A 14,502-nucleotide genomic window follows, 5' to 3' on the forward strand; every position below is an offset into this window, starting at 1 on the left:
GGAACAAGGTCAAGAACTTTGTTGCTGAAAGCCCAAGTGATTTGGCATTGGCTGCTGTTGAGGAATCGAACCTTTATTGCTGCTGGCGAATACTCTTAACTTTTCAAATGGTGCATTTGCCAGGTCTCCAAACCCATTAGGCTGCCCTACTCAGCAGATGCGTAGATGTGGGAGCTGAACAACGACTCATTGCCCTCAGTATTTCAAAACTGGGGGTTTCCAGAAATAGACTTACTTTCCACCAGAAAACCTCAAAATGACCAAGCTACGGATCAAGAACGTAGGACTGACAGTCGATGGGCAATGCTTTCGAACAGATTTCTTTATGCTTTTTCACTGATACCAGAAATACTGTCAGTTGTCATGAAGACCAAAGAATCTTCCACGACCAAGCTCCTCATAAATGCAGAATGGCAGAGGCAATGGTGGTTTCTGGATGCACTTCCCTTATCGTGAAAACACCACCAGATTGCCATACAACCACAATCTAATTTACAGGAAAGGAGGAAAGAACCTCTATCCCAACATATAATCGTTGGCTTCTGAGGTCCTACAGTATAAACATCTAAATCTACCACCATACTGTTTGAAGAGTCTTAAAAAAGCAAAGAAACCATCTGCTGAGAGCTCCTATGCTTTCAAGTTGAATCTATTTGTGCTTCAGTGACTTAACAACTATCATGATCTATTCTCATGCCTGGAGAATGGTATTCTTACTTTTGTGTTGCATGTGCACAGCCGAAGCTTCAATTCTCACAGCTTACTGCAAAGGCCCAAATCAAAGATCCATCTTTACGATTCCAGTGATGAAAGACTTTATGGAAGGATTCAAAACAATCTACCCTCTGGTTAAAAGACCTGCTCTACCGTGGGAGTTGAATCAGTATTTTTCTAAACCCGCAGTTCGAGTGTATTCATAAGGCCACTGAAAGTATGTTTCTTTCTTGCATTTCAAAGGTAAGCAGGGTTAGTAAATTGCAGGCTTTATCCGCCATTGAGCCCTACTTGATTTGCCATCACAACAGGATCGTGGTAATGACACATCCTTGCTTTCTGCATACAAATTATGAAAGCTTTTGAGGTTAATCAAACTATTTCTGTTTTTGTCTTTTCACCCAAACCATCATGTCCAGCAGAGACAACTCTGTATTGGTTAGATCTCAGAAGGGACCTGAAATGATATCCACCAGGAAGAAGAGTCAACTTTGAGTAAATGATGGTCATTTATGGACAGTATTGTTGTCCTCCAAGCAGACTGTTGCTCAATGGTTTGTATCCTACATTACGTTACCAGTTAGCAAACAAACCTCTACCTGGTACACCCAAAGCACACTCCTCTAGAAGAAAAGCAGCGTATGCCGCTTGGGCCAGCAATGCTCCTCTGAATGAAATATAAAAGGCCGGAAACTGAAAAATTAAATTATACGTTCTCTGGACATTATTGTCTTCGTGAAGTTTCCTGAGCCGACACATTTGTGGGTTGGATGACTAAGTAATTTATTGAATTAGCCAACCCAGAGCTCATCACAAAAAAACTGCACACCTTAGTTAGAAACTGTTTTCTCCTTACATTGACAACCATGCAGTGGGAATATGCTTGCTACTTTGTTTTATGTTTATGACTATCAGTGACAATCCTACGATGCAGAAGTAAATGTTACATGTTATGCTAGTTCTTCGTCATAGGTATTCTCACTGAAGTCGTGAATAACCCTCTCTATTCCTCGGTTGTCAATGTAAATCATCTTTTCTAGGGATCATAAACTATGGGATGTCAAAGTTTCCCATTCTGAAAGAACTGAGGCTGCGAGGCAGAGTGCCAGTCCATTGCATGCTGGGTTGGAAGCTGCTGGTTTCCTTAAAGCTGCTGAGTGCAGCTCGTGCACTTTTGACCTGAAAGGCAGCAGTCCATTGCATGCTGGGTCGGAAGCTGCTGGTTTCCTTAAGCTGCAGTGTCTGCTGAGTGCAGCTCGTGCACTTTTGACCTGAAAGGCAGCAGTCCATTGCATGCTGGGTCGGAAGCTGCTGGTTTCCTTAAGCTGCAGTGTCTGCTGAGTGCAGCGAGTGCACTTTTGACCTGAAAGGCACCTTCCTTTCATTTTTCTTTTGCCGCTAGTAGAGCCGGGTCTAATGTTGTTTAACTATACAGCACATTTCTACAACTAGAATTCACAGATGTATGGAAGTGCCAACGAACTGTAAGGCAATGAGGTGTCTACTTCCAAAATGAATTTATATATATATACATATATCCACAAAAGAGTGCCCCACTGAGGAAAGCCACCACACGTAAATGGTTCGTCTTATTCTTTAATCGCATTTTGCCAACAGTGTTTGAAAAGGGGCTTACAGCAACATAGCCTTTAGCCAGACACCTTTCAGGACATGTAAACCCTTCCTCAATGGCTAGTGTAGAAACAGAGGGATGCAGCACTGTCAGCACCTGATAACTGCACGCACACAATTCAAAATACCGATCTCAGCTTTACAACTGCAATTGCGAACCTCGTGGCTCCAAGTGCCAACTCCGTTTGGCGCTGGCAAGGACCCGCTTAAATGCAGTGGGCCTCTCTCCTTGCAGCTGGGCGTCTCTGCCAATTAATCCACAAAAGAGTGCCCCACAGAGAAAAGCCACCACACGTTAATGGTTTGTCTTAATTCTTTAATCACAGTTTGCCAACAGGGTTTGAAAAGGAGCATACAGCAACATAGCCTTTAGCCAGACGCGTTTCAGGACATGTAAATCCCTTTCTCGGTGGCTAGTGTAGAAACAGAGGGATGTGGCAATATATATTAGTGTTCCGGGGCCACTGCATGCTGGTCAACGTCTCTGCTTTGTATGATTTCAGTGAGTGAGCCTACGGTGCAGAACTAGGATCACAAGTAAGTAACGTTTTCTTTCTCTGCAAAAGAAGAGTGCTATTGGGTAGAAACTCTCTGACCTGGCATGGAAGATTGACCTTCATTAGCAGTTACAATGAACTGTTTGCCGATGCCCCCACCCACTGAACCCAGCACTCAGATCAGGGGAAGCTTGAATTCATTTCAGAACCGAGGACCTTTGGAACCTCAGACAGATGTTTGTTGGTCACTTTGGGTCACTGAAGCTGTTCCACAGTTCAATAGGAAACCTAAGAATCTATAATCCAAGTGCAGGAAAGTACAAAAAGAAAAGGCTGCTATTGTCAAATGCGGGGAAGCCGATCCCAGAGAACGGATCATAGATGAATAGTAAAGCCATACTCTAAGAAGTGGAAAAATGACACTACACACTACATAATCATACTGCAACGTTGACATGCTCAAAATGGTCATCATTGTGCTTGAAGAGGGGTGATGTCCACTCGTGGATTTGTTTGCCAGAAGTGAACACAAAAATGCATCACAAAGCATACAAGGGCAATGCAGTGCCCGCCAGCTGCTCCGAGACATTTCGTCATGCTCTTCCACCAGTGAAACTGATAACTTCATAGCTCGTGGTCCAGGACTGGACGTACTGATGCTTTCTCTGGTTTTCTTTGCGATTGCAAGAAGAAAAAGATGTCTCTCAGTAGCCGCCCTGCACATCACATACATGTGGAAAGTATCTGCTGTTTTCTTAGGAGGCTCCCAGTTTGTAGGAAAAATCCACAAAGGGCAGAAAAAACCTCCATGTAGAAACTTTTCAGTGCTTCTGCAGCTGTGTGCACACCAACACTACTCGTGATTCTGAGCGAACACTTTCTGCAGCCAAAGCACTTTGCCTCCACGCCCTCTGCTGTGGATCCACATCATTACACCACTCCCTCCGTGGAACCAAGACCACTGTCCAGCAGGGTGTTTGCAGAGCAGTATTCACATCGAGAGGTAATGTCTGCTGGACCACTGAAGAACATGCACTTAATGCGGACACAACATGGGTTCATACACATCGACTCTAGATCCAATAACTTGACTCTGACGTCTTAGAGTATGGGGGCATATTTACTAAGAAACTGTTGGCGCACTGCTTTAATCCAAGAAGGCTAACGCGAGCTTCGACAGTTCCCAAACAAGAATATGGTGCACCCCTGCCTTTCCCTTAGTGCTGGCACTAAATGTAGATGCCTAGCACCAACTCACACACTCTTGCACCATTGTGCAAGGGTACCTGGGTTGCAGCAAAAGATTGTTTATGTGCAGGAAGTTGTCCCTCCCTGCACATCAACGAGTACTAACGGCGTTGTAACTTCTATGTGTGCCGCAGAATGCACCACACATGGAAGTTGCAACTCGTCATTTTTTTAATGATTGTTTATGTGCAGGAAGAGACACCTTCCTGCACATAAACAATCAACAGCGTTTTGCTGTTTCTAAGTGTGCTGCACAATGCATCATACATAGAAACAGCAAAAACAATGAGAAATAACGCATTTCTACTAATTTCGCCAAGTTAAGACCAGGTTTTCCCTGGTCTTAATTTTGGCCCTGCCTTCTATCAGTGGGTGTTGCGGCAGAACACCCACTACAACACCCCTTGTCCACCCCTTTCACACTAAGTGTAGCCTGAAAGGGGGCCTTATTCACAAGGTTAACAGGTAAAAGTGTCTACAAGGGATTCACTTAGGCGCACTCAGTCAGACAGTTCATGTAATGATATATCAAGATTTCAACCGGTAACCTGCAGCTAAACAATCTCGAATTACATTTTCAATTTCTTCCCAAAAGGTCTACAAAAGATAATGATGAAACGGGTGTGAATTCTTCATAAATCAAATTTATGTAATATGAATATAAAGGGTACAAAAAGATTGAAGCAACACAAAAATGACGGAGGTTTACAAAGAAATTCTGTGCTATCAATACCTCAGAGTCATTCTTGCATGCATCTATTCCAAACAAAAATACATAGGCAGAGCAGTGAATCTGAACAAAACAGAAAACACTTTCTAAAGAAAAACTTAACAAGGAAATAGATGAGGTTAGCGACGTTTCGGTTTTGTTCGTGTATGTTTCCAAACTAGTCTCTAATGTAGAAGACTGATTGACCTAGTTACATGTTCTCAGGGGTTGCCTTGGGCGTGTAAGTGTTCGTTGTTCGATACAAGATAGGAATAACCTCAGACTTCATTGGTGACCGTTTATCACAATCATCTTTCTCCAAATAAGTCCAAGTTACTAACTGTTATATTATATCCGAATTACATTGTTCTTAATAATTATGTACAATCTTGCTTATGACCGTTTTCCATAACCTTACTCTGTATATAGAAATAGATGTAATTCACCACGTGATGCCATATACTTCCTAAAGTTCAACAATGTACAGGAATAATTCTCTGCAATACTGTATTCGAGTCACAAAGTCACTTGGAGGTGGGTGCTCTTTGTGTCCTCTATGACACATTTGGTGTGGCTGAATACTGTTAACTTGCTCGCGATTCACTGACCAGTTGGATTCACAGCCTTAGTACTTTTGTTCCCACTGATCTAAATTTACTTTCTGCATGACAGCAAGTCTCATGAGATGAGGATAGATTTAGTTCCTCAACAACCTCTCACCTAAAACATTATGGAACAGGGTTATTTTCTTTCGGGTTGATTTCGCACATGAATTCTATTGACGGCACCCACGGGACTCAACACAAGGTGCCTCTAGAATGTATTAATGGCCGATTCCGGCATTGCCATTTACGTTCTAGTCTTTCAGCGAACGAGGATATTTAATCCCAGTCTCCTTCCGGTCACGTGTCCGTATTTGGAACACGGCGACCGGGAACCAAAGGAGGAGGGATACTGTGTTTACGGTGAGTTCACTTACGATGTGAGACAGGAAAGTTTCCCGATCTGTAACCGTAATGGTAACACTCACAGGAACCGCTAATAATGCCGATTGAAACATCGACAACCTCATCTATTTCCTTATTGTTAAGTTTTGCTTTAGAAAGTGTTTTCTGTTTTGTTCCCATTCACTGCTCTGTGTATGTATTGTTGTATGGAATAGATGCATGCAAGAATGACTCTGAGGTATTAATAGCACAGAATTTCTTTATAATCCTCTGTCACTTTTGTGTTGCTTCAATTTTTGTGTATGCTTTATATTCATATTACATCAATTTGATTTATGAAGAATTCACACCCGTTTTATCATTATCTTTTGTAGATCTTTTGGGAAGAAATTGAAAATTGAATTAGAGATTGTTTAGCTACAGGTTACCGGCTGGAACCTTGATATATCACTGCATGAACTGTCTGACTGAGTGCGCCTAATGAATCCCTTGTAGGCACTTTTACCTGTTCATATTTAATTTTCCCACGCCTCCAAGGGTCGATTGGGTTGCCCACTATCTTTTTCTTTAATCACAAGGTGGCGTTAATATGAATTAGGCAAAGCCCCTATCACCACAGGAGCATCGTAAAAAGTGACATTCTTGTGGCAATAGGGGCTTGTAAATATTCCCTTCGTCTTTTACACCTGTTGGAGAGCTGTATGAGGAAAGTAAGATGAGTAACTTCAGGATTTCCTTAGGAGATCATAAGTAGAGCAAGCAGGCTATTGGAAGCGATCCACGGCTGCAACAAACACTAGCATACCACCTACTATAAGGTACAACTTGCCAGTCTCTGCGCAGCATGTGAATGTATAAAATATTCATCCTGTGCACTAACTTGTAAAAATAGATAACCTGATTTGGTAAAAAATCACATGTGACCTACGCAGCTTCCAGAGGATGTTGAAGTAGCAATAAATCACATTGCACGCAAAAATAGACAAAGGTAGGGAGTGCAAAAATAATGTTGGAATACTGCTCCACTGGTGGAGGCATTATGAAGTGCTGTCATCACAGAGGGACTTGTTACCAACAACCACATAGTAAATTCCCACAATGAAAACAGGTTGAACATCAACAAGACCCCCTAGGTGGCAGTTTGTGCACAGCATGTGTATCTGATAACTGAAGAGGTAAACAACAGTCTCTTCTTCACATTGTGTATGTGATGTTGTCAGTGCCCTGCAGGCTGTGGTACTATTTACACACCTTAGGACTCTTCACTTTAGACTCTGCAGTGGTATTCCTTTCCATGCCAGTTGATTGTGTGGCTTTTTGTAGAGTCAGCTTTACATGTGCACATTTGTGTGTGTGTGTGTGAGAGAGCAAATTCCTGCATGCGCAGCTGCTGCTTTAAAGTGTCTGAACTGCCATGTTGATTTCATGTTATCTTTCAGAATCACTGTCAGTGACCCCTGAGGATTAACCTCCCACGGTATGTTTGCACTTTCACCCCCTACCCCTTGGTCATGTTCTTCTTAGGTCTCCATTCCCTCTCTGCCCTTTCTGCTTGGATTGATACCATGCCCTCCACCAACTAGCGTTGGGAGTAGTAGTCTAGTCACCCCACGGCACACACAGCAATGCATTCATGGTCTCTTACTAAGCAGTCCCCGCACTGTTGGGAGGAAGGCACGGTGAGCAGATGAGGCCACGGGTGGTGGGCAGGATATCTGCCTCACAAGAGAGGGACGTCTAAGGCACGGTGAGCAGATGAGGCCACGGGTGGTGGGCAGGATATGTGCCTCACAAGAGAGGGACGTCTAAGGCACGGTGAGCAGATGAGGCCACGGGTGGTGGGCAGGATATCTGCCTCACAAGAGAGGGCCGTCTAAGGCACGGTGAGCAGATGAGGACACGGGTGGTGGGCAGGATATCTGCCTCACAAGAGAGGGACGTCTAAGGCACGGTGAGCAGATGAGGCCACGGGTGGTGGGCAGGATATGTGCCTCACAAGAGAGGGACGTCTAAGGCACGGTGAGCAGATGAGGCCACGGGTGGTGGGCAGGATATGTGCCTCACAAGAGAGGGACGTCTAAGGCACGATGCGCAGATGAGGCCACGTGTGGTGGGCATGATATGTGCCTCTCCAGAAATAGAAGTCTAAGGCACAGTGAGCATGCATGCAAACAACAGATTCATTATAGTGCATCCTGAAACTCCATTGTCCTCTCATCCGGATGGGCAACGAGAGGAGGCTGGGCTCAGTGTTGAAATCTTTAGCAGTCAATAGAGCAGAGGTTGCTGGGCCTCTCCTTGCAGACAGATGTTCTTGATCAGCAGAGGCACAAGAACTGCTAAGTTCCTGGGCTCGGCAGAGCAATGGGATTCTCAACTTCAAAGTCGTTGTGCCTCCAGGTTTTGCTCTCAACTAGTGACAGTTTAAGTTACCTGAACACATCCTCCGAAGTGCTGTCTGGTCTCTGCACAGGCTGCTTTTGATGTTGCATGTGATGACAATATTTCCATGGCTGTTGACGGACACCACCAATATGAAGTCTTGTTTTGAGACAGTTGTCATCATGCCTTTGTCATGCACACACTCACTGTTTATTCTGAGGATTCAGAGGCACACTTAGGACTCTTTAAGCCCCCCTCAGAGGGACAGAAACATGGTAGGGGGAAGCCACAAGCCTTGAATGTTCTGTCTGACTTATCGCCGTCCTTGGTGGGGTCTATAGATACTTGCCGATCAGTTCCAAAAGTAGAAGTATTTCTTAAATAGCAGTATGAACACAGTCTACGTCACACTAAACATAGGTGAATGCTATATGAACGAAAGAGAGAGCGTGTTGGCCCTGAATGGCAGCACCGGTGTAAATAATTCAATGTCGCAAGTTAGCGCTGTATGTCTTATGATTCCCCACCTCAAGATCCACCAACCATAAACAGAAAACAATTCACAAAAGGCAAATCTTAGCAAGTCCAAGGAGTTTGCTAAAAGGTCATTCAACCACGTTTTCATTGTAGCCCAATAAACTGGTGACTTTCTTCTTTTCAATCCATCACCAGATGGGAGCCATGATATGGCATCAGAAATAATTAATTTTTGTTCTTCAAAAATCTCAATCCAGTCCAGCCAACACATTTCATCCTGAAAGGGACTTCCTCAGGGTTTGTTAAATCTTGTTTACTGGATTATAGTGGACAAGAATAATATAGTGGTTGATAGATAAGTCACTCCCAAGTGGGTCCTGCAAAGAGTAGCAGTGTACGCACGCCACCGCACCACCACAAAACTTCCTGGTGAACTTTTAGCAAACACCTTGGACTTATTAAGCATTCCCTTGTGTGTTTTCTGTTTATGATAGGTGAATGCTGCCTTGTTCCCAACATACAGAAGGAAGTGTGTACAGTCACACTGGACAGGCGCACAAACGTACCATTAAAAGTTGGCTGCACCCATCATACCTGCTCAACAAGACAACTACGGATCCTTTTAAGATCTTTCGCAAGGGGGCTGACTTGTACCTTCCCACCCCCACCCCCACAAGACACTGACTTTCTTTTTCACTCATAACCACTAAATAGCTGCAATGGACGTGCTATCTGGAACAGCAATACCATGTACAGATCGCTGGCTCCTTTTCACCTGAAATCTACAAACACAAATCTCTCCTGTCCTCTGATCACATCCCGTTTAATATCGTGTCTGGGTGAGTGCATTAAGCCGCCTTGCTCTTCTCAGTAATAGGGTAGCACCTGTGCTGAGTCTGTTCTCCATGTCTTTATTCACTGTCCCTCATGCTGAGACGGCTTCCAGTCTCTATTCATCCGCGCCTCGTAGAGAATAGCTGGTGTCCATCCCTTAGATACTTGGGCTTAGCTGATGGTATTCTTCTCGCACCATTGCCCTGTGCATCCTTCTCCACCAACGTTTCCATGTCCCGTGCTAATGTACCACTATCACCGAGTGTTTATCCCTCCGTGCATCTCTGTCCCTCAGTGGACGCACCCCTTCATGTTCCGTCAGAGCCTACTGTGGGTTTATTGCTTCACTAGAGGTAGCCTCTCATTGCATTTCTGTCCCTCAATGGACGCACCACCACACGCTCTGGCAGCGTCACCTAACCAGAGGTAGCATGGGTATCGTCACCCCTCACTAGACTCAGCCTCTCATGCTGAGGTAGTTGTGTCACTGCACATCATGCCACGCTGGCCACGTTAGTGTCTTTGCCTCACCAGCAGCAGCCTCTTTTGCCACCTTAGCATTGTCGCTGTGTGTCTGCCTCCCTTGCTGTACAGCACCCCCTGCTCTGTTAGCACCATTGCTTTGTGTCTCTCAGCTTTATCACTCTGTGCTGTCACTGTTCCTAATGACTGTGTGTTATCTTTGTTCTTGTTGTGTTTTGCTTTTTTTTGCTTTTCCACAGCAGAAAGGCCCCTGCATCACCTACGCGGCCCACCATCATCCGACCATCTGATTCATCCCTCTTAGATCTGTAACTGCTGCAGACCGGTGCTGCTCCTGCCGCCCTGCGCTCAGGCCTGATGCACAGCGCCCCTCATCTCCCCTCATACCTCCATTGCCATGCTGATATCATGCTGTAATGTGTCTCCTGTTTCGATAGCCTAGATTAGATGTTGATTCTCCGCAGGTCCATGGTGTGAAGCGTCAGGAGCCAGGCGTTCCCAGGTGACTGACTGAGGCACCCACGAGGGACCGCTGGCCTCACAGCTGCCCACCGCTGGAGGGTACCACTTCTGCCCCAATGATCCTGCCTGCAAATGTTTGCTGTAGACTCGACATCTAGAAGTATTTCATGTCCATCTATGATTTCAATTTTGTTGTCATAAGAAGACCAAGTGTATCACTTCAAAAAACATAGTGTGAGAAATGTGACGTTGAGAACAATATGAAGAGTTCAGTGTTAGGAACTTATTTGAACTGCGACAGAATATTCTGGAGAGTGGTGTTGTTAATATGCAAGATTGCTGCAGCGAGTCTTACGCCGCCTCCCTCCAAGGCTGCATCGGCTCCCAGATTCCCATGTGTTTCCGGCCACTGGGAGGGCCCCGGCACTGGGGGTGTCGCTACTGTACTTGCATCACACATGAGTTTCTCGGATGACACGCAAGAGACAAAATGTTGGCAAACTTTCCCGACCTCCAGAAGCCAATCTCAAACCGTCATGTCTGGGGCATGGCAGTGCATCGGCACCGCAACTCTTGCGTTCAAGGACTCCCTAGGCTCTGAATGCTGGGGTTACTGAAGAACCCCTTGATGTACAGTTACGTTTGTTGTTCTTTGCATGTCATGTTACCGTATGTTGGAGAACACGTGTACCTTCAATGGCTTCACATGTATGAAGAATTCCTTCTCGACCACTGTGGTCTTTGTAAGCCACCAGTATCCATTCCAGAGCGCTGGCATCTTTGTAAGCTGCACCCTTGCACCAAAAAAAGAACCACATAGTACTCAAGTAAACAATGTTGGTCTTGTTTTGTTATTCTTGTTTCCTCATTGCTCCTCTGGCCTCCCCTCATTATTTAAAGGGTGCAGACCTGGCAGGGTCTGTCCTCCGAGGCCAAGAAGCTTGATGCTGCTGTATGACAAGAAGGCCGCTGCTGAAGCTCGGCTCCAGGGCCTTGCTCGCCATATCTTGGTATGAGTGTTGTCCCATCGCACAGCTTGTGATCAGACATATCCAATGTGATTTATTGTGACATTGTTGCTCTCCCAGTTACTTAAGAAGTGTAATAAAGTATATGGTAGTAAGAATGACATATCCTTATATATATATATATGCATATAGGATCGAAGAGATTACAGGCACTGTGCTTCCATGTGGGTTTTAGTTCAAACTGGAGTAGAAACAGATCCATGAACTGCTCAGTCGTGCTGAGTGTTTGAGCTGGTTGTGTTGCTGCTGTGTAAAGGCAGCAGCCTCTGTGCTTGTGGTTAGCCCTGATGTTACACTGTCTGTTGAATGAATAAAGTACATTTGTGTATAACACCAGACTCCTTTCTTTGCCTAATGATATTCACTACGTAATCACCCTAACTATGCCTATAGAAGCAAAGCGACATGGCTATTAAAAGACTTCATAGTAGATGGTGCCTGGAAATGTACACCACACAATGCTGGAAAGTTGTGTAAGCATCATGTTCGAGGCATATGAGCTGCAGATCACAGACTGCATAGATCGCCATCTGGTGTTGCGCCCGGATGTTTGCACTGTTGTTGTTGTCTTGGAAAAGTCTTTGGAAGTCACGATACTCTTCCTTTGGAACAGAGTGCGCATGGGCTTCGGCTCCATCTTCAGATTGTTTTTTCCGCCATCAGGCTCGGACGTGTTTATCGCACTCCAGTTTGGTGCCGTTACCCCGATCCAAGTTTCGACGCAATCCTTCACCCTTTTCCCCGGTATTGTTTTGGTCGTGATCCCTAGTCGATGCACATCTCTTCAACCTCGGTTGTCGACGAAGGCCTTCGAGCCTACCGAGGCCATTACATCTGGCTCATGGAAAGGACTCCTTTTAAAAAGTGTCCTCAATGTGGATCGAAGTTTCCACACACAGATCTTCATGAGGTGTGTAACTTCTGCCTTTTGCCGGAGCACGAGGCCAGAGACTGTCCAGCTTGTACCTCCTTCCGCTCCAAGAAAACTATTCAAGATCGAGGAGCTCGAAGAAGCATGGCTCGCTTGTCGACATCCAATCGGGACAACATCTTCCAGGAGGGCATCGATGTACCAGAGCAGAAGCGAGTCGGAGAAGGCCTCCTCAGTGCCTACAACGCCCAGGACTCCGTCGTCAAAGACATCACTCCAGGGCAGCGGGTCGTAAGTATTGACGTCGACCCCGACCAACTCCCCCCAACCTTGAAAAAGGCTTCGGTAACACCTTCACCTTCGGGCCTGTGTGCACACTGGCACAATACTTCTCATGCTCCGCCTTCGGGCCCGGCAAAGAGGTCCACAAATAAGCCTTCAGGCCACTCAGGATCGAGTCAACCTGCCGTTGGGGCCGAAACACAAACCCCAGCACCCAAAAAAAAACAGTCGTCCTCCTCCGTGCCGACCACTGGCTCCACATCGACGCACTCGGCACCAAAACCCGCTGGCACCGACCCCTCCACTCCGAAAAAGTCATTGGAACCGAGTTAAAAGCCACTTCCAAGGAGTACAGATTCTCAGACTTCAGAACCGAAAGAATCCTCAGAACCGAAAAAACAACAGGTCCCGCAGCCCCCTCCAGAGACTAAAAAATCTCATGCTTTTAAGCCAAAGGAGCATAAATCCACTCCAGATTCAGTGCCACCTTACTCTCAGCTCCAAAAAGAGACCAATGGACATACCCCTATCGGCTCCATCTCCAACAAAGAAGAGAGACATTGCAACATCTCCTCTCAGACTCCCTTATCCACCTCCTTCTCTACCTCCCCTCCACACCACTCCCCTACTCCATCTCCACCCCCATCTCCTCCACCAGTGGATGATGATGACACATCTGATTACGGGGGAGGGTGCAAATGATTAACCACTAGGGGATCCTAGTCCGCCTTACACCCCAGACCCATGGGACGATTATAACACACCAGATGTCCCTAATGTACCACAAGATGACATCTATCCCTCCAGAGGACACCATGGGTTTCAACCAGCTCATTCAAAGAGCTGCATAATACCATGGGGTAGATTTACATACAGACCTTGTGGAGGAGGATTTTTTAATGGACACATTTGATACAACAGAAAAGTCCACTTCTGTTCTCCCTATGTTAAAAGGGGTAATTAAACACGCACCAAGGTGTTCAAAGATCCTGTTAGGGCCAGGGTTATTAACACCAGGATAGAAAAAAATACAAATCTACCCCTGCAGACCCTGTTTACATCAAGGGACAAATACCATTGGATTCCTTAGTGGTCTCCAACGCCAGAAAAAGGACCAACTCACAAACGTCAGGGGATGCTCCGCCACTAGACCAGGAATCAAAACTCTTGGACGCTTCTGGTAAACGTACAGTGTCATAAGCAGGCAACAAATGGCGAATCGCAAACACTCAAGCTTTGCTGGCTAGATACGATAGGGCACGCTATGGCGAGCTAGAGACCCTATTGCAACACCTACCAACGATCTCAACAAGAGGGTAAACTCATAACAAACACCTCCATTCGTTGCACTCTAGACGTGGCAGACACCGCCTCTCGCGCCGTTAACACAAGTGTCCTTCTACGTAGACCTACATGGCTACTCATTTCAGGGTTTAAACTGGAAGTCCAAACTACAATACATTACCAGCCATTTGATCAGCAACACTTTTTGCTGCCGTGGATTCATCTCTTGAAAACATGAAAAAAGACAGCGATACGGCTAAATCAATGGGAGCCTTGCAATCGCAAGCTATCAGACGTTCTTTTCATCGCTCCTCTTACAAGGGCACCTCCAGAGACTATAACTCTGACAACCCCTCCACATCCTACAAAAATCCCACCCAGACCTCATTCACCAGAGGTTATCACAGAGGAGGCTACAGAGGCAATAATAACAAAGTTAGAGGCAAAACCAACAATACTTGCTCCGTCTCGACCCCTACCCAATGACTTCCCTCCACTCCCCCAGAACCATTCGACTCCAGTCAGAGGAAGATTGCTACAATTCCTACCTGTCTGGAACAACATTACTAGACAGGTGGGTGAGACAAATAGTTCATCAGGTTCTTTTCTAGAACTCACCTCTACTCCCACCCCCCAACATACCACCCAGACA

At 45.6% G+C, this 14,502-nt stretch overlaps 1 protein-coding gene across 11 annotated transcripts in view; it reads left to right on the forward strand.

Annotated features, from left to right (window-relative positions):
- The window catches only part of DNM1 (dynamin 1), a 730,607-nt gene extending 718,863 nt beyond the window's left edge, over positions 1–11,744 (forward strand). For 4 of the 11 annotated variants that reach the window (XM_086924901.1, XM_086924904.1, XM_086924902.1 and 1 more), the window contains one exon: positions 10,163–11,744. In XM_086924901.1, the coding sequence (XP_086781027.1) occupies positions 10,163–10,235 (73 nt within the window). In that variant the 3' untranslated portion in view covers positions 10,236–11,744. Of the gene's footprint in view, positions 1–7,186; positions 7,225–10,162 lie in introns of all 11 variants that reach the window. The other 7 variants (XM_086924907.1, XM_086924910.1, XM_086924908.1 and 4 more) reach the window with 3 other exon arrangements.
- The last annotated feature ends 2,758 nt before the right edge of the window (positions 11,745–14,502 follow it).

This window comes from Lissotriton vulgaris, chromosome 5 (genome assembly GCF_964263255.1).
Source record: "Lissotriton vulgaris chromosome 5, aLisVul1.2, whole genome shotgun sequence".
Classification (NCBI taxonomy): Eukaryota; Metazoa; Chordata; class Amphibia; order Caudata; family Salamandridae; genus Lissotriton; species Lissotriton vulgaris.